General features: G+C 39.3%; 1 protein-coding gene across 4 annotated transcripts in view; it reads right to left on the bottom strand.

The window, feature by feature from the left end:
- Nucleotides 1–18,611, bottom strand: part of col12a1b (collagen, type XII, alpha 1b) — a 123,508-nt gene that overhangs the window by 28,788 nt on the left and 76,109 nt on the right. For all 4 annotated transcript variants that reach the window (XM_060918017.1, XM_060918016.1, XM_060918019.1 and 1 more), the window contains 11 exons: nt 18,306–18,425; nt 17,621–17,767; nt 16,424–16,540; nt 11,781–11,933; nt 11,604–11,678; nt 8,393–8,532; nt 4,493–4,616; nt 4,050–4,193; nt 2,297–2,461; nt 1,413–1,451; nt 739–877 (listed from right to left, as the gene is read on the bottom strand). In XM_060918017.1, coding sequence (XP_060774000.1) covers nt 739–877; nt 1,413–1,451; nt 2,297–2,461; nt 4,050–4,193; nt 4,493–4,616; nt 8,393–8,532; nt 11,604–11,678; nt 11,781–11,933; nt 16,424–16,540; nt 17,621–17,767; nt 18,306–18,425 — 1,363 coding nt within the window. The remainder of the gene's footprint in view (nt 1–738; nt 878–1,412; nt 1,452–2,296; nt 2,462–4,049; nt 4,194–4,492; nt 4,617–8,392; nt 8,533–11,603; nt 11,679–11,780; nt 11,934–16,423; nt 16,541–17,620; nt 17,768–18,305; nt 18,426–18,611) is intronic.

An 18,611-nucleotide genomic window follows, 5' to 3' on the forward strand; every position in this document is an offset into this window, starting at 1 on the left:
AGACAGACACAGATAACAGATCCAGGAGCCTGTTTTACCATTAGCTTAAGTGTCCAGTTCTAAGAGGTTCCCAAAGGGGGTTTAAAATCAAACCTGGCATGTTAAGGTAACTGGATATATTTTGATACTGCACTGTGTATGGTAAAAAGATCAGAGATTTATGTCAGAGAAATGGATTATAATGGTTTTAGAAGTTTTTTTGGGACTGGACTTGAAGCTGAGACTTGAGGAAAATGAAGCTCTTTAACAAATATCACCACCTGTCAGGATTGACTTTAATACGGTACCATAAATCCTTCAAGCCTCCTTAACTAACAGTGAGGTCTAACAGTCTAGCTGTGAGCTGTTGGGCAAGACATGTCATGTTAAGACTAAAACAGCAAAACTGAAAATGCTTCATCATCCTTTAATGGCATACTTTCAGCAATAAGCTGTATTTACATCTGCGGTTTCCTTGATGTCAACACTGTTCATCACATATAATGAGGATCATTAGTGCTCTTTAATTAAACTAAGTATACAGTAGGGTTCAGAGGTCTTGGTCGGGGATCAGGAATTGTCTTTATTTCGTTTACGATGGGTATTTCTAATCAAAGCATGGAAAAGTAAAACTGGGAGAACACAAAAGTCATGTTTACATTATCCACTTAAAACATTTACATTGATCTGCTTTGATTAAAGCTTGATGCAAACTGCATCATTAATCCAGACAAGAGGGAGACATAACAATGAACTTACACTGAAGGCTGACTGATGAAGGCATCTTTATGGAGCCTGTAGGCTGTGTAGCTGTTGAGGGAGCCTGGCTCCATTGATACGCCCTTAACCGAAGCATACGTCTTTTCAGTCAGATTGAATGCCTCGAGCATTCGGAAGCCTGAGAGAATGTGTACATAAATAAATTATAGTGCAAAATGGAAAATAGATCTACAGAAAATATTTGGATGACATGACACCCTGACTGCTGAAATAAAACTGAAATAAAACTAAAATGGTGAGAAAGCATTATAACCATCCTGAGCACTACACTCTTAACGCTGTCAACTCGGTCACTGGGAGATAAACTCACAGCGTTCCAGAGAATATCACAAACACCCGATAGCTTTATGAGGGGTTTTTTCCCAAAATAAAAATGTACCAGACTATGTATTCATAGCTATTGGCACCTTTATTTTATTGTATAATATTTTCTATATATTTATTATTCTATTCATGTTTGCAGATTTTTTAAAATTAATGTTTTACTATATGCTTTGTCATGGATAATATGCTTGAATATTTTGAAGAAATAAACATTGTTTAGAAACCCATAAAATGCTTTAATGGTTTCAAAAATACACGTCTACATATATGTACATACATAATGCTATAAAGATTATTACTGATGATATTAATATAAGTATTATCTGTACCTGGAGAGGTGAAGCCATTCACGAAGACCAGAGGACAAGCTGTGAGAGGAATCAGGAAACACTTACAATAATGCACAGAGTCTGAGAAACACGAGTCATAAGACTTAAAAAAAATGTTAAACTACGGACCAAAATTTTAGTGAAGTATCATAAACTATTTCATTTAATAATGTATGTAGAACCAATACAAACATTTACCTCATTGATACTTGTTAAAGATATACTTATCTACAGTACTAGTCAAAAGTTTGTATACCCCTACTCATTCATAGGCATTATAGAACAAAACTGAAGACATCAAAACTATGAAATAACATCTCAAACATATATGGAATTGTATGGTAAACAAAAAAGTGTAAAAAATCAAACAAAATATGTTCGATATTTTAGATTCTTCAGCATATCCAGCGTTTCCCTTGATGACACTTTGCACACTATTGGCATTCTCTTAACCAGCTTCATGTCAGGGAGTCACCTGGAATACTTTTCACTTAACAGGTGTGCCTCGTCAAAAGGTAATTAGTGCAATTTCTTGCCTTCTTAATGCATTTAAGATAAAACAGTAAATAGTAAATTTAAAAAAAATACAGTAAATATCCCGATTCCACAACTGTAGTAATCCATATTATGTCAAGAACCGAACAACTGAGTAAAGGGAAACGACATCCATCAATACTTTAAGACATGAAGTGACTTAATTAACAAAACTAAAGAAAAAACATTGAATTAGAAGGGGTGTCCAGAGTTTTGACTGGTACTGTAAAGCCATGACTGATGACTCCGTAAGCATGAGCATTTTCAGTGCTACCCATGTCAAAAAAAAAAAAACTCAACAGTTTCAGCATTTTTGAACAGTTGAACAGGCATTTTGGACTTGCACTTACAGGAAGATGCAGTCTCACAGATAAAGGTGATCAGATTGTCCTGTATCGTGGCAAAGGCATCAAAGTCATCCACAACAAAAACATGGCGTTCACTTGGCTTGCTGGCGATGTTCTGGAGCTCAACAAAGTCCACATCAGCCACTCCAATCACAAACACACTGAAACCTGTATAATAGAACAGACCTCGTGGTCAAGCCAGAGTCAATTTTGTTTTTTAATAATCAAAATTTTTACTTATATTCTTTTTTTTAATTAAAATTACAATCTTAATTAATTCCAAAGTTTTGCACGTCGATTTCTCAACATATATTTCAGAAGGCTCCGTTGCTAATTGCTGGTATTTCCTGTTAGAGCTTGTCCAGCAAAATAACAGATAGATAGATAGATAGATAGATAGATAGATAGATAGATAGATAGATAGATAGATAGATAGATAGATAGATAGATAAGGCCACACCAATTCGATTAGTTGGTTCTCGGAATCGCTGCTTGAAGAAAATGCAAAATGAAAAAAAAATCGAAATTGACTGCAGGTTGAGGTCACATGACGTCGAAAACCAATCAAATCGCCCCTTTCACTTTAGATAAAGACTTGTGGGAGAAACATGCCTGTGGAGGGGAATCCTGCAAAGCCTGTTTGTGATTGTTAGGATATTCAGCGAACAGAAGCGTAAAATCTTTGACAGGTGTGTCGAAATTCAAGAGGGGGAAAACTTTGCACAGTTGTACTCAAGATGCCGTGAGCTTGTTACCCTGCGATGTGCCAACTTGGACTACAGCTCTGTGGAGGTGGGTTTGATTTATATATTTCACTGATTGATGTGAGGGGCAAACAAAAATTCATTCGAAGTATTTAGCCATCAGAAGTAGCTCCTCCTGGCCAAATCTTTTTTTCTGTGCATTGTAGACGTTCAATTGACTGTAATTCAATCGTTTATTTCGCCTCTCTGTTTACTGGTTTGCCTGATAAAAGACGTGCAGCCAGAGCCCTTAATGCATACGGGTGGAAATAAGGTAAGCTATTAAAAGAGCCATATGAAATGTGTAACAATAATGTATTGTCTTTGTTTTGTTTATTATGAAAGCCCTCAATTTCCATCGCTAATTTTACCATCAGAGCATTTTTTAAATTTTATTTTTATTTCGCTCGCTCGCTTCATATTTTTCCTGAAAAAATCCGAGAACTAACTAATTAAATTGGTGTGGGATAGATAGATAGATAGATAGATAGATAGATAGATAGATAGATAGATAGATAGATAGATAGATAGATAGATAGATAGATAATACAGGCTCAATTTAAAATATCATTTTTATATCTGGATTTCTGTAAAGCTGCTTTGTGGCAGTGTCTCCTGTCAAAATCTGTGTACAAAAAACAGTACAGAATTGAATAGAATTAAAAATAACTTCCAATACATTTTTAATAGTAATGATTGGTGTTGTCTTGATTAAACAATATGAGAGTCATATTACAACAGTATGTTCTGAGAAGGAGTGAATCTTCACATATAACTACATTTGAATTGTAACATTATCCAAAAGCTGAATAAAGCTTTGTACATACTGTACATGTTTATGTCAGCATTTAGACACATTAAACAACAGAAAATGCTTGTAAAAAAATCTGTAATACAATCTTTATCAGTACCTACTGTTTAAAAAATAATAACTCTCTGCACATGTAGTATCTTGCCATGGCCCAGGCTGCAATTGGGTAATCTGGGTTGCCAGTAAAATTTCAGGATCTTACCAGCATGTTGCAGCTTGGCAGCATTTTTCTGCACTTCATCCTGAGAACGTCCATCAGTAACAGCCACCACCACCTTCGGGACGTTCCTCCTCATTCCACTGTCTGAGGTGATCACTCTGTCGTGCACGTATTTCAGAGCGACACCTACATAGCAGATACACAGATTGTCCTCATGTTCACTTTTTTAAGACTATTAAATTACTGACTGAACTTTTCTTCACTGTAAAATAATCATACGCACACTAAACACACTATTTCATCTTCATATCCCATAGGTCAATGGTAGAAAGGCGCAGTGAAATAATGTCATCTTTTCATAATATTGTTTTGGTATAATCCAATATGTCAGCATTTTAAATTACAGAGCAGAGTTTCAGGAATACCGTGGATAAGCAAGTAGTGTGTAATAGTGTAGCTGAGGGTAAGTGGGAGATCCACAATACCTGTCTTTGTGTTTCCTCCCTTGTATTGGATAAGCTGCATGGCTGACAGAGCAGTGCCTTTATCATCATAACTGTTCAGTCTGAACTCAGTCCTGGCATCGTCGCTGTACTGAACAAAAGCAACCTGTCTCCACAAACGCAGGGAAATGATCAATAAATCCCAGTCAAAATGGAAAACTTTACACATTACACAGGAATTCAACTACTATTTGTGAAGATCTGGCTAAATAAAATTCCTTCTGATTTGTTCATGATTAGTTAGTGATTAGTTCATGTTTAAAAATACAACAATTTGAAGCGGTTATGTTTTGTTTCTCTGTGGTGTTTCATGTCATCACTTTTGACTAACACCAAAGACTTGATACATTTCATGAAGCTCAGCAGAGAAAAATAACACACATCTCTCTGGCAGGCGGCACAGTGGTGTAGTGGTTAGCACCGTTGCCTCACAGCAAGAAGGTCCTGGGTTCGAGCCCCGTGGCCGGCGAGGGCCTTTCTGTGCGGAGTTTGCATGTTCTCCCCGTGTCCGCGTGGGTTTCCTCCGGGTGCTCCGGTTTCCCCCACAGTCCAAAGACATGCAGGTTAGGTTAACTGGTGACTCTAAATTGAGCGTAGGTGTGAATGTGAGTGTGAATGGTTGTCTGTGTCTATGTGTCAGCCCTGTGATGACCTGGCGACTTGTCCAGGGTGAACCCCGCCTTTCGCCCGTAGTCAGCTGGGATAGGATCCCGCTCGCCTGCGACCCTGTAGAACAGGATAAAGCGGCTACAGATAATGAGATGAGATGAGATGAAATCTCTCTGGCAAATCATCTTTAAACTTTCTGTTTTCCTTGCTTCAAGTGTAATACAATAAGAGTAAAAGGGAATTGGCTTATTGATCCCAAATCTCAGCTTTCTTAGATTGGCCTGTTAATCACTGCTTGGAAACTGTTGCTGTCTGCCAGTACCTTGGTCACATTTTCAGCTTTTTGGCTAGCATATCTGAATTTATTATGGCCAAAACAAATCATAAAATATCTTAAAATATGGCCAAAATACATGTGCTGTGTTGCAACCTCTATTACCCTGAGGTTGTTGTTGTCTACTGATGGGCAAAAGTAAAAATGAAATTTTAAAATTTGTCAACTTTAGACGTTGAGCTCACTCTCATCTGAACTCAGACCCCAAAACAAATGACCCTATAATAAACCATGTGTATGAAAATACGAGACTTTGTTTATTGCAACCAAATTTGGGGTTACTTGAATTGGGGAAGCCATGGCCTAATGGTTAGAGAAGCAGCTTTGGGACTAAAAGGTTGCTGCTTCAATTCCCTGGATCAGCAGGAATGGGCAAAATGCCCTTGTGCAAGGCACATAACCCTCCCCCGCTCCCCAGGCTGCTCTGGGTATGTTGCTCTGGATAAGAGCGTCTGCTAAATGCCTGTAATGTAATTGATATAATAATAATAATAATAATAATAATAATATTATATTAATATAGCTTTTTCCATATTAGCTATGCATTAACTTTGGCAAACCTTGTCCTTTTGATTTGATTGACCTTCTCCTTTTAAAGTAGCAGCAGCTATTTTATTTTTAGTTTTGTTTTAGTTATCTGTTGAAATAATATAACACCCTTTATGCTTGCTTTAAATACAGAGCAAATTTATTCCTGGCACTTTCTATAGGTCAACTTTCCTGATCCTCAAAACTACAACCTAGATTCCAAAAAAAAGTTGGAACATTGTGTAAAATGTGAATAAAAACAGAATATGAAGATCTGCAAATCATGGAAACCCTAAATTTAATTGAAAATAGTGCAAAGACAACATATCAAATGTTAAAACTGAGAAATCTTACAGTTTTTTTAAAACTATATGCTCATTTTGAATTTGATGTCAGCAACACGTTTCAAAAAACTTGGGACAGGGGCATGCTTACCACTGTGTTTCATCACCTCTACTTTTAACAACACTCTGTAAATGTATGGGAACTGAGGAGACCAATTACTGTAGTTTTGAAAGAGAAATGTTGTCCCATTCTTGCCTGATATACAATTTCAGTTGCTCTATAGTTCAGGGTCTCCTTTGTTGTATTTTGTGTTTCATAATGCACTAAATGTTTTAAACGGGAGACAGGTCTGGACTGCAGCAGGCCAGTTTAGCACCCGGACTCTTTTACTATGGAGCCATGCAGTTGTAATATGTGCAGAAAGCGGTTTGGCGTCGTCTTGCTGAAAGAAGGAAGGCCTTCCCTGAAAAAGATTTTGTCTGGATGGCAGCATATTGCTCTGAAATGTGTTTATATCATTCAGCATTAATGATGCCTTCCCAGATGTATAAGCTACCCATGTCATGTGCACTAACGCCCCCTCATACCATCACAGATGCTGCCTTTTGAACTGTGCACTGATAACATGGCAGCACGGTGGTGTAAGTGGTTAGCACGGTCGCCTCACAGCAAGAAGGTTCTGGGTTTGAGCCCAGCAGCCGGCGAGGGCCTTTCTGTGTGGAGTTTGCATGTTCTCCCCGTGTCTGTGTGGGTTTCCTCCGGGTGCTCTGGTTTCCCCCACAGTCCAAAGAAATGCGGTTAGGTTAATATGGGACGGCGTTGGGCTGAGGTGCCCTTGAGCGAGGCCCCTAACTCCCAACTGTTCCCCAGGTGCTGTTAGCATGGCTGCCCACTGCTCTGGGTATATATGTGTGTGTGTGTGTGTGTGTGTGTGTGTGTGTGTGTGTGTGTGTGTGTGTGTGTGTGCTCATTGCTCACATGTGTGTGCATGTGTGTGTTCACTGCTTCAGATGGGTTAAATGCAGAGAGGAATTTCATAAGCGTGTGATGAATAAAGTTGTGTCTTTCTTTCTATAGTAACAAGCCGGATGGTCCCTCTCCTCTTTAGCCTGGAGGACGTGGGGTCCATGATTTCTAAAAAGAATTTCTACTTTTGATTCATCAGACCTCGGGACAGTTTTCCTCTTCGCCTCAGTCCATCATAAAAGAGCTCGGGCCCAGAGAAGGGGGCGGGGTTTCTGGATATTGTTTATATCTGGTTTTAACTTGCATTTGTGGATGCAGTAATGAAGTGTTTTCACAGACGATGGTTTTCTGAAGTGTTCCTGAGCCCATACAGTGATTTCCACTACAGACACGTGTCTGCTTTTAATGCAGTGTCTCCTGAGGGCCTGAAGATCACAGGCATCCAGTGTCAGTTTTCAGCCTTGTCTCTTACACACAGAGATTTCTCCAGATTCTCTGAGTCTTTTAATGATATTATGGACCATAGATGATGTCATACCCAAATTCTTTGCAGTTTTACACTGAGGAACGTTATTCTTAAATTGTTGCACTGTTTGCCCATGCAGTCTTTCACAGAGCGGTGAACCCCGCCCCATCTTTACTTCTGAGAGACTCTGCCTCTCTAGGAGGGTCTTTTTATACCCAATCATCTTACTGATCTGTTGCCAACTAACCAAATTAGTTTTTGCTTGTTTTTTTTTTTTAACTTTTTCAGTCTTTTGTTGCCTCTGTCCCAACTTTTTTGAAACATGCTGCTGCACTAAATTCAAAATGAGCATATATATTAAAAAAAAAAACAATAAGATTTCTCAGTTTCAATATTTGATATGTTGTCTTTGTTCTATTTTCAATGAAAAATAGGGTTTCCATGGTTTGCAAATCTGTTTTTATTTATGCTTTACACAGCATCCCAACTTGTTTGGAACTGGGGTTGTATTATATCTTGTTATAGATGTTAGTATTGTACATGAATGTACAAAGTCCAGAAACAGGCAAGATATACTTCAAAATTAATGCAACTAATTCAGAGTTTCTGGTAGGAGCATTTGGTTTCTGATTCTCCAATGAAAGCTCTTTGTACTGTTTCAGGCTAAACAGTTCCCTGGAAAGTTTGACCATACCTGCATTCCTGATGGACCGATGACATCAAAAGCTCCCATGATACTGAAAATAAACTGCCGTACTTTGTGGAAGCTATCTTCGCCGATGCTCCATGAGCCATCGATGAGGAACACAACATCTGCCTTGGCACCTCTGCAAACTGAAGCAGAAAAACAAGTCATTTCCATTCAGTACCACAGTCTGTTACTCAGGCTCCTTCATGAAGATCTGTGCAAAGCTTGTGCTTTCCAATTAGAATCAGACATATGGAACAAAAAGTTCTACAAAGCCATTTACTGTAGACATTGCAGTGACTCCATTAATTGATTGTGTGAAAATAAACAAAAGCAAAAGAACATTTGATGACTAAAGGCTGAGAGATTTAATAACGCTTTTAACTCAGAATAAAACTGGCTGCATTAAAAAAAAAGATAATGTTTGCCTGATGCACTGCAGCATAATTCAAAATTTGCCATGTACTACACGTACACCATTGTGTGCTTTTTAATTATGTAAAACATAGATTGAGTAAAACACTTTCTGGTCTCTCTTAACACCTGAACTGAGCAACATGCATCAAGTGGAAACAGATATGCCTTCCAGCATGTGGCCACCATGGGTAAATATGGGCAGGAGATTCAGAAAAGAAAACAGATTTGAAAAGACTCCAGTGTGGAGCTGGGGTCTGTCCAGAGAGAGAGAGAGAGAGAATTCCACTTTTCTTGGGCCAATGATTCTGATTACACATGCGCAAAAGCTTTTAACTAATGCCACAATCACAACCCACTGTAAGTGTTTTGGACACGCACGGGTCGCAGGGTTTGGTAGCTTGCAGCTGTGCCGCAGGGTCGTGGTGAACCCAAGAGAAAGTTTGGGGAGGAGTACGGGCAAAGTACTTGTCCCCAAAGTACAGGTTGCACGCCTGACTTCCTTGAGGCATGAGAAAAATTGTGCCGTTAGCCCGTAGAAAGCATATGTCTGACGCACATGATCAGTGAGTGTGGAGTGCGTGTGACTTGCATTTTACCAGTTTCCTGTGCTAGGAGTTCGGGCCGCACTTGTGAAGCATGTGTGACGCACGGGATTAGCACGACAATTACTCAACTTGCATGTGACGCAAGCCAGGAGTGGGTATAAAAGTGTGTCTGCAGCATTCTGCATCTGTCTTTCAACTGAAGAACATTGGATATTTTGTGGGAAAAATTTGAAAATTTTCAGTTTAAAGTTTAGAAAATGGGACCCAAGAAGAAGCGAGCAAAAGTGAAGTAACCCAGCCTGAAACAGCAGAGGGGGAGGAGGAGGAAGAATTTGATGATGATTGTAGCAGCACTGGCGAGCCCTGCACGGACAGGGAGAAGTTTGCCTTCAACCCAGCAGAAGGCACAGCACCCCGCCAGAGGGATTTTCACAGGTAAATACTAATTAAACCTCTTGCACTATAATACACATGCTTTAAACGTTCATTTCAGTATCTATATGCTTATGTAATTAACATTATATATGCTAATTTTCATGTATGTTTCAGCTAACGACGCCCAGAAGTGAGGACACTGCAATCCCATCATCGCTGTCAGGCCATTGTGCCATGCTCAGTGATGAGGACAAGGACATCCCGACACCCCGTCCCACCCCTCAGCAGGAGCAGGACAGTAACTCGGAGTCAAAGTGTGTTTCAGTGCCCAAACTGTTGGGCTATTTAGTTGGGATTTTTTACAATGTAATAAAATGCGTTATTCCCTTATACTCATGTTTTATTATTTGACGTTTGCATGGTAAATTAACATATACTCAAATAAAAACAGCAAATGAGGTGGTCTTCCTCCCTTCTACAATGCTACACGCTACATGATTGGTTCCTTGGTTCTTCCCCCAATATATATACTCAGAGTTTTGCCCCTCGTGTTGCATGTGGGTCGCGTGTACTGTGTGCATGGGGGTAGAAAGTGAGATGTACTTCTGTCTTGGGGGCTGCACAAATAGCAGGTGTGGATACTTGTGTAGTACTTCTGAGGCACGTCACTCGTGCGTCTTAGTGTCATCGCAAAAAGCCCCTACTAGCTGTGCTGCTGACTTGGTTCAGGCGTACAAAAGGAGTACGGGTCCCGTACGTAGTGTATGCGTTCTTGATTTTTTTGCAAGACCCAGAGAATTTGCATGTGCAGGACCAAAAGTCTCCATGGCCAGTCTGCGACCTTCTACGGCGTTGAACACACACAAGTGTCGTGCATGGTCTCAAGCATGTTTTTTTTTTTTTTAAAGATTTTTTTTAGGCTTTTTCACCTTTATTGGATAGGACAGTGTAGAGACAGGAAATGAGTGGGAGAGAGATGGGGAGGGATCGGGAAATGACCTCGGGTCAGAATCGAACCCTGGTCCCCAGATTTATGGTATGGCACCTTATCCACGACGCCCCCCTCAAGCATGGTTTTGCCAGATTTTTTACCTTAGACCGCCCGTAGTAGCACGTATGGTGGGTTGTGAGTGAGCCTTAAGTAAGTTCAAATACTCAGCTTGATTTTCTCTCTCTCTCTCTCTCTCTCTCTCTCTAGGTATTCACTCAATGTATTTTTTCAATGCCAGTCACTGAATGATTGAAAATGTAGTGACCATTTTTGTTCACTAAATCTAATCACTTCTGAGGTCATGCTAAACCATCTGTTTTAACACAGTTAATTCCCAGTCCAGTCAAAACAGTTTCGTTACACCACTCTATCTGAGATGACCCACTCTATCTGGATGTGACCGTAGGTATATTTCTCCAACAGAATATTTAAATTTCTAATAGCTTCCACACCAGACAGTGTTACACACTGCATGCACGCTACAGAGATATTCAATCTTGACAAATGTTCATACGTCTTGGACACAGGACAGCTCATTTTCACCTCTTTCCACTCAGACAAATGTCAAATTGACAGCTGTCTGCTCAGTTTCATTGCAAAGTAAAGCGCTGGACAATGCAAGAACATTTCATCCAAAAAGGAAATTATACAATTTCCCATGATTACTTGATCAGCCATGATATTTAGTTGTTTTTGCCAAATATTGTTAAGAAGTAAGGGAAGGTCATAACCACATCATATCATTTTGTTGTCCACTTATGAGGGTCCAAATCCATATTGATTTTTTTTTCCATTTTTCAGTATCATTTTAAAAAGATTACAAAACTGAAATCTACCTACAGTATAGAGTTTTTCAGTATTGTATATTCTTGTGTAGGAGAGTGCTGACCTGCCCAGCCAGGAGGAATGGTTGGTGGAGGAGGAGGAGTAGGAGGAAGAGTTGGCACCGGTGTTGGCTTTACCACTGTAAGAAACCAAATCAAATGGATAAGATTATTTTCTGGATCAAAACAGTTAGTACATGCAAGTTACCACTCAGATCGAACCGAAAGACTTTAATACTCACACGTGCGCTCTTTGGTGCTGACTCCAGGCCCCTCCAGATTAGGAGTCTGTACAAACACTGTGGCGCTGTACAGAGACTCAGGACTCAAGCCATCGAAGCAGTACTGACTCTGCGCAGCTGTGATGGTGATCTCCTGCTGACCTTTCGCAGATGCTGAAAGACCAGACAAAGTAACATGAACACAGGCAAGATGACGACTAAATAATGGCTCTTTAACAGGAACACTTCTTACACTGGACAGAGGGTCCAATCATCAAATAAGGCCAATTATTTTATCAGTGATCAAAACTAATACTGTTTTGTTATGTTCTATTTCCTGAACAGCTTTCTTTCATTCAAACTAAGAAAAATAACAGAGTCATGCATAATACATGGATGTATTACTATCTGAACCAAAAATAAGGTGTTAGACTTGAAGAAAGGCAGCACTATGTGCAATTTGGAATTGGGGGGAAAAGTAAAAGAAATACTGGCTAGTGAAGCCAGTCCATGCCTGGAAATATAATTCAGCAGGGAATCTGACTTTTAAATCACATCCTATTTCTTAATTTGTAGTGAGTGGTGACTTGTCCATAGGAGTAGTTTGGGCTAAGTCTAAACATACAGATCAGCCATTGAAAATACTGTTAATCTTCACATGTACGTTTTAATTTCTGTTGAAAGACTAATTGTCTATTTTAAGTAACCTATATATATATATATATATACACACACACACACACACACACACACACACACACACTACCGTTCAAAAGTTTGGGGTCACTTTGAAATGTCCTTATTTTTGAAAGAAAAGCACTGTTCTTTTCAATGAAGATCACTTTAAACTAATCAGAAATCCACTCTATACATTGCTAATGTGGTAAATGACTATTCTAGCTAAATTCTACTAAATGTCTGGTTTTTGGTGCAATATCTCCATAGGTGTATAGAGGCCCATTTCCAGCAACTATTGCTCCAGTGTTCTAATGGTACAATGTGTTTGCTCATTGCCTCAGAAGGCTAATGGATGACTAGAAAACCCTTGTACAATCATGTTAGCACAGCTGAAAACAGTTTAGCTCTTTAGAGAAGCTATAAAACTGACCTTCCTTTGAGCAGATTGAGATTCTGGAGCATCACATTTGTGGGGTCGATTAAATGCTCAAAATGGCCAGAAAAAAAAATGTCTTGACTATATTTTCTATTCATTTTACAACTTATGGTGGTAAATAAAAGTGTGACTTTTCATGGAAAACACAAAATTGTCTGGGTGACCCCAAACTTTTGAACGGTAGTATATATATATATATACACACACACACACACACAACCCCGAATCCAAAAAAGTTGGGACAAAGTACAAATTGTAAATAAAAACGGAATGCAATGATGTGGAAGTTTCAAAATTCCATATTTTATTCAGAATAGAACATAGATGACATATCAAATGTTTAAACTGAGAAAATGTATCATTTAAAGAGAAAAATTAGGTGATTTTAAATTTCATGACAACAACACATCTCAAAAAAGTTGGGACAAGGCCATGTTTCCCACTGTGAGACATCCCCTTTTCTCTTTACAACAGTCTGTAAACGTCTGGGGACTGAGGAGACAAGTTGCTCAAGTTTAGGGATAGGAATGTTAACCCATTCTTGTCTAATGTAGGATTCTAGTTGCTCAACTGTCTTAGGTCTTTTTTGTCGTATCTTCCGTTTTATGATGCGCCAAATGTTTTCTATGGGTGAAAGATCTGGACTGCAGGCTGGCCAGTTCAGTACCCGGACCCTTCTTCTACGCAGCCATGATGCTGTAATTGATGCAGTATGTGGTTTGGCATTGTCATGTAGGAAAATGCAAGGTCTTCCCTGAAAGAGACGTCATCTGGATGGGAGCATATGTTGCTCTAGAACCTGGATATACCTTTCAGCATTGATGGTGTCTTTCCAGATGTGTAAGCTGCCCACGCCACACGCACTAATGCAACCCCATACCATCAGAGATGCAGGCTTCTGAACTGAGCGCTGATAACAACTCGGGTCGTCCTTCTCCTCTTTAGTCCGAATGACACGGCGTCCCTGATTTCCATCAAGAATTTCAAATTTTGATTCGTCTGACCACAGAACAGTTTTCCACTTTGCCACAGTCCATTTTAAATGAGCCTTGGCCCAGAGAAGACGTCTGCGCTTCTGGATCGTGTTTAGATACGGCTTCTTCTTTGAGCTATAGAGTTTTAGCTGGCGACAGCGGATGGCACGGTGAATTGTGTTCACAGATAATGTTCTCTGGAAATATTTCTGAGCCCATTTTGTGATTTCCAATACAAAAGCATGCCTGTATGTGATGCAGTGCCGTCTAAGGGCCCGAAGATCACGGGCACCCAGTATGGTTTTCCGGCCTTGACCCTTACGCACAGAGATTCTTCCAGATTCTCTGAATCTTTTGATGATATTATGCACTGTAGATGATTATATGTTCAAACTCTTTGCAATTTTACACTGTCGAACTCCTTCCTGATATTGCTCCACTATTTGTCGGCGCAGAATTAGGGGGATTGGTGATCCTCTTCCCATCTTTACTTCTGAGAGCCGCTGCCACTCCAAGATGCTCTTTTTATACCCAGTCATGTTAATGACCTATTGCCAATTGACCTAATGAGTTGCAATTTGGTCCTCCAGCTGTTCCTTTTTTTGTCCCTTTAACTTTTCCAGCCTCTTATTGCCCCTGTCCCAACTTTTTTGAGATGTGTTGCTGTCATGAAATTTCAAATGAGCCAATATTTGGCATGCAATTTCAAAATGTCTCACTTTCGACATTTGATATGTTGTCTATGTTCTATTGTGAATACAATATCAGTTTTTGAGATTTGTAAATTATTGCATTCCGTTTTTATTTACAATTTGTACTTTGTACCAACTTTTTTGGAATCAGGGTTGTATATATATGTTGCTATTGGACAGATATAAGCCAATTTTCCATTGATTTACCTGGCTTTCTAAATGATGTACAATCGTAGGGATGAGGCTCATTGCCCCACTTAGCTTGGTAGTTATAATTATTGGGAATTACAACAAGCACTAACAGACCTATTATGGCAAATTATGCTGCTATTTTCAGCAACTACAAACCTTGATAACAGCACCAATCGCTTCTAATATTTGATTTCAGTAAAGCTATGATCAAGCCAAATTTCTTTACATTAATAGCATTTAGCAGACACTCTTAACCAGAGCAATGCATAACACACCCAGAGCAGCCTGGGGGGGCAGTTGGGGGTTAGGTGCCTTGCTCCAGGGCACTTCAGCCATTCCTGCTGGTCCAGGGAATCAAACCAGCAACCTTTTGGTCCCAAAGCTGCTTCTCTAACCATTAGGCCATAGCTTGCCTTCTTTACAAATAAGGTGAATTAAACAGTATCACTGGTATTAGGCGTTCAGTTTGATCAAATGAGCAAATTGTATTGTTTGAATTTTTGGTTTGCGCTTCATCTTTCCTGTGAGCTCTGACTTTTAGACCACTTTTATGCACATAGCTTCTTCCAGGTTTACAAAGTCTTGTCAAATCTCAACTGTGTATTATGGGATTGCTCTCAAAATTCACTGGACAGTAACCTATAGCAAAAGTTAAATCAGATAGCCTCTCAATTAAATTTGGACATCATCCTGTCCCAGAACATCTATGGTCATAAGCCTCTCTTGTTCAATCAGTTAACTGGCAGTTTCCAAATTGATAGTAGAACTGCACACATGATGTATTTCAAATGAAATCCAAGGACTGACTCAGTGAACTCAATTTAACATTACTCAAGTGCAGGTCAAGAATGTTATTTTTGTAGCTAGTGGGTTATGCTGTACATGTAAATATGCTCAGGTTAATATGAAGATTCCTCAAGGAGCTGTTTTCGCCATGTTTTTACATCATTCATTTTTTTAAACATTGTCTAAATGTTCTATTAGATCATCATATGTGATGGGACATGTAGTCCTTGGCTTTTGGACCCATACTGTGTACTGTCCTAATCCAATCTAAACTCAGATCTTCCTCTTCATATAATTGCATTAACTACGGTATAATTATTTAATAAAATCAGTAAAATTCTTTAGTATGCGATACCAAAGAACTGCTGATTAAACCACAGACCTTGTGTGTTCCTTATTAATCAAGGATTTTTGTGGTGAATTTTTTTTAACCTTTCAGCCAAATTGGCACATTCTTCTGTGTCTTGAATGTGATACCTCTTTGGTTCATTGTTTAACTCTCAGGAACTTGCCAAACAGTGTGCATACAGTATCTTCCAATATCCTCCTCTTTTTTTAAACTAAGCACCCTTAATCTATGTGTCTATAAGAACCAGATGGATTTAAAGAAAGAAACAAAACTTTCTAACCCATTTGAATCAGTTAAAACTTGGTGGTCACGTTTATTCTACATATGTCCTTTGATGGAGAATAAACGAAGAAAAACACCGAGGATAAACATTGAGTCCAGGCGACTGACGTGTTGTCATTCCAGGAGACTGATGACACAATGCAAGGCAACAGAGACGGGTCACTACGGCAACCATCGACAAACATCTTTAACTATTTATCCAAACAAGGGGGTAAATTAAACCAAACGATCTGGACATGATCGAAATGCACGCCAGAGTGGTTTGTGTGACTCACGATCCAGAGGATTCAGCTTGATCCTGTAAGAAGTTGCGCCTCGGTGAGGTGTCCACTTGACGCAGAACTGGTCATAGCCGACATTGTAGGTTTCCAGGTTGGTCACATTGAGGTAGACTGCACAGATAGAGAAAGGAAAATTATATTCCATGGAAAACTGTCTCTTGTCCTTTTCATGTATTCTTACTTCTTTGGATGAATGCATCGAGTAGTACTGACCATTTTATTTTCATCCAAATACAAACAGTTTGCTTGGATTTATTTATTTTTTTATATCAAACAAGTTTATAACGGGCATAAAGAACACCTGTGAAGTATTGTGGCCTTCATTCATTCATTCATTCATTCATCTTCAGTAATCACTTCATCCAGGTCAGGGTTGGAGTAGTTTTTTTTTTAATTATTTAATTATTTATTTATTTATATTTATTTATTTTTTTGGGTGCATCAGAAAGGCAAAGGCATCATGCTGTGTTCATTATTTCAAGCCCTAATGCAACATTTCCATAACAGGAAATACACACACTGGACACTTTATTAGATACACCCATACACCTGCTGTTTTATACAGTTATCTAATCAGCATAATGTATAAAATCACACAGATATAAATCAAGAGCTTCAGTTAATGTTCACTTCAAACATCAGAATGGGAAAAATTGTGATCTAAGTGTGACTTTCACTGTGGTATGGGTGTTGGTTTGAGCCAGATGGACTGGTTTGAGTATTTCAGAAGCTGCTGATCTCCTGGGGTTTTCACACACAGCAGTCTCTAGAGTTTACACAGAATGGTGCAGAAAACAAAAAAAACATCAAGTGAGCGACAGTTCTGTGGGTGGAAACAAACACCTTGTTAATAAGAGAGGGTCAGAGGAAAATGGACAGATTGATTCGAGCTGCCAGGAAGGATATACTAACTCATATAATCATCACTCTTTACAACCGTGGTGAGCAGAAAAGCATCTCAGTATGCAACAGCAGAAGAACACATTGGGTTCCACTCCTGCAGCCAAGAACAGGGATCTTAGAATCAACAGCAATTTCCTATTAAAGTGGCCAGTGAGTGTAGCTGCCTTTGGATTACAACTTTACCATACCATTTACTGGACTGCACTGCTAAAACAGACCTTCTGTCAATCCCTGAGTGAGCAAGGGAACCCCAATATTATTTATAAGACACAACATTCAGACACATACGTGTTGTTCCTTGTCCTGTGAGTGCTCCGCTCACACCAGCATCGTACTGAGCAAACACTTTGACATCATAAGTTGTGCCAGGTAGCAGGTTGTGAAGAGTATATGAGGTAATATCGCCAACAAACACCTCCAGTGTCTCGTCCCTGTCTGAGAAGCCCAAATGACAAAAAAAAGTCAAAAGTGATACGTACATACACATTTTCATATTCATATTCTTCATATCCACATTATATATGTTTGCATATAAAATCATGCAGATTTGAATGGCTTTATCAATAAAGGTAGGTGTTTTTGTTTGGTTTTATTTAGCTGTTTTCTTGTCTCTACATTATATTTCACCATTACAGTGATAATAAATTATTGTGCTTAAATGGGACATATTGACTGCTTTATTACTTCTGTATGTACTAATTTAGTGGTGTGTGTATACGTATGGTATCTCTTTTGGATGTGTATATTTGTATACAGCTTGCAACTTGTGCAATGACAATAAAAGCAATCAAGTCCATGTTTTCTTGTTTTCATGCAAGAACACAACTGTATTAATTTCATAACTATTTCACTATTTTGACACTTTCCCTGAAAGAGATATATCAAAATAAATACCTTGCATGTATATTTGTTGTCTTGTGTACATGTATTCCCAGACTATATTAGCTCGGAACAGAAACAGATTGAAATCTACCTGTGGGCTGATAGACGAGTTTATACCCAAGCACCGGGGCTGGAGCAGGGTCCCAGGCCACACGGAAACGGGTGTACCACTCATCTGACACGCGAAGGTTTCGGGGCTCCAGCAGTCCAACTGTTGGTCCAAGACACACAGCAGAGAAATACCTCAGTGCTGAATCTGTTCCGCCAATTACCCAGAGAAAGCACACTAAAGCATGACTCATTTCCATTGGGTAAAGCAATCCTTATTGGCTTGGCATGGCCCGGAGCCGCTACTGATAGGGCCCACATGATTTTTCTGCACCGTGTTTACGCTGTC

This window comes from Neoarius graeffei, chromosome 3 (genome assembly GCF_027579695.1).
Source record: "Neoarius graeffei isolate fNeoGra1 chromosome 3, fNeoGra1.pri, whole genome shotgun sequence".
NCBI lineage: Eukaryota > Metazoa > Chordata > Actinopteri > Siluriformes > Ariidae > Neoarius > Neoarius graeffei.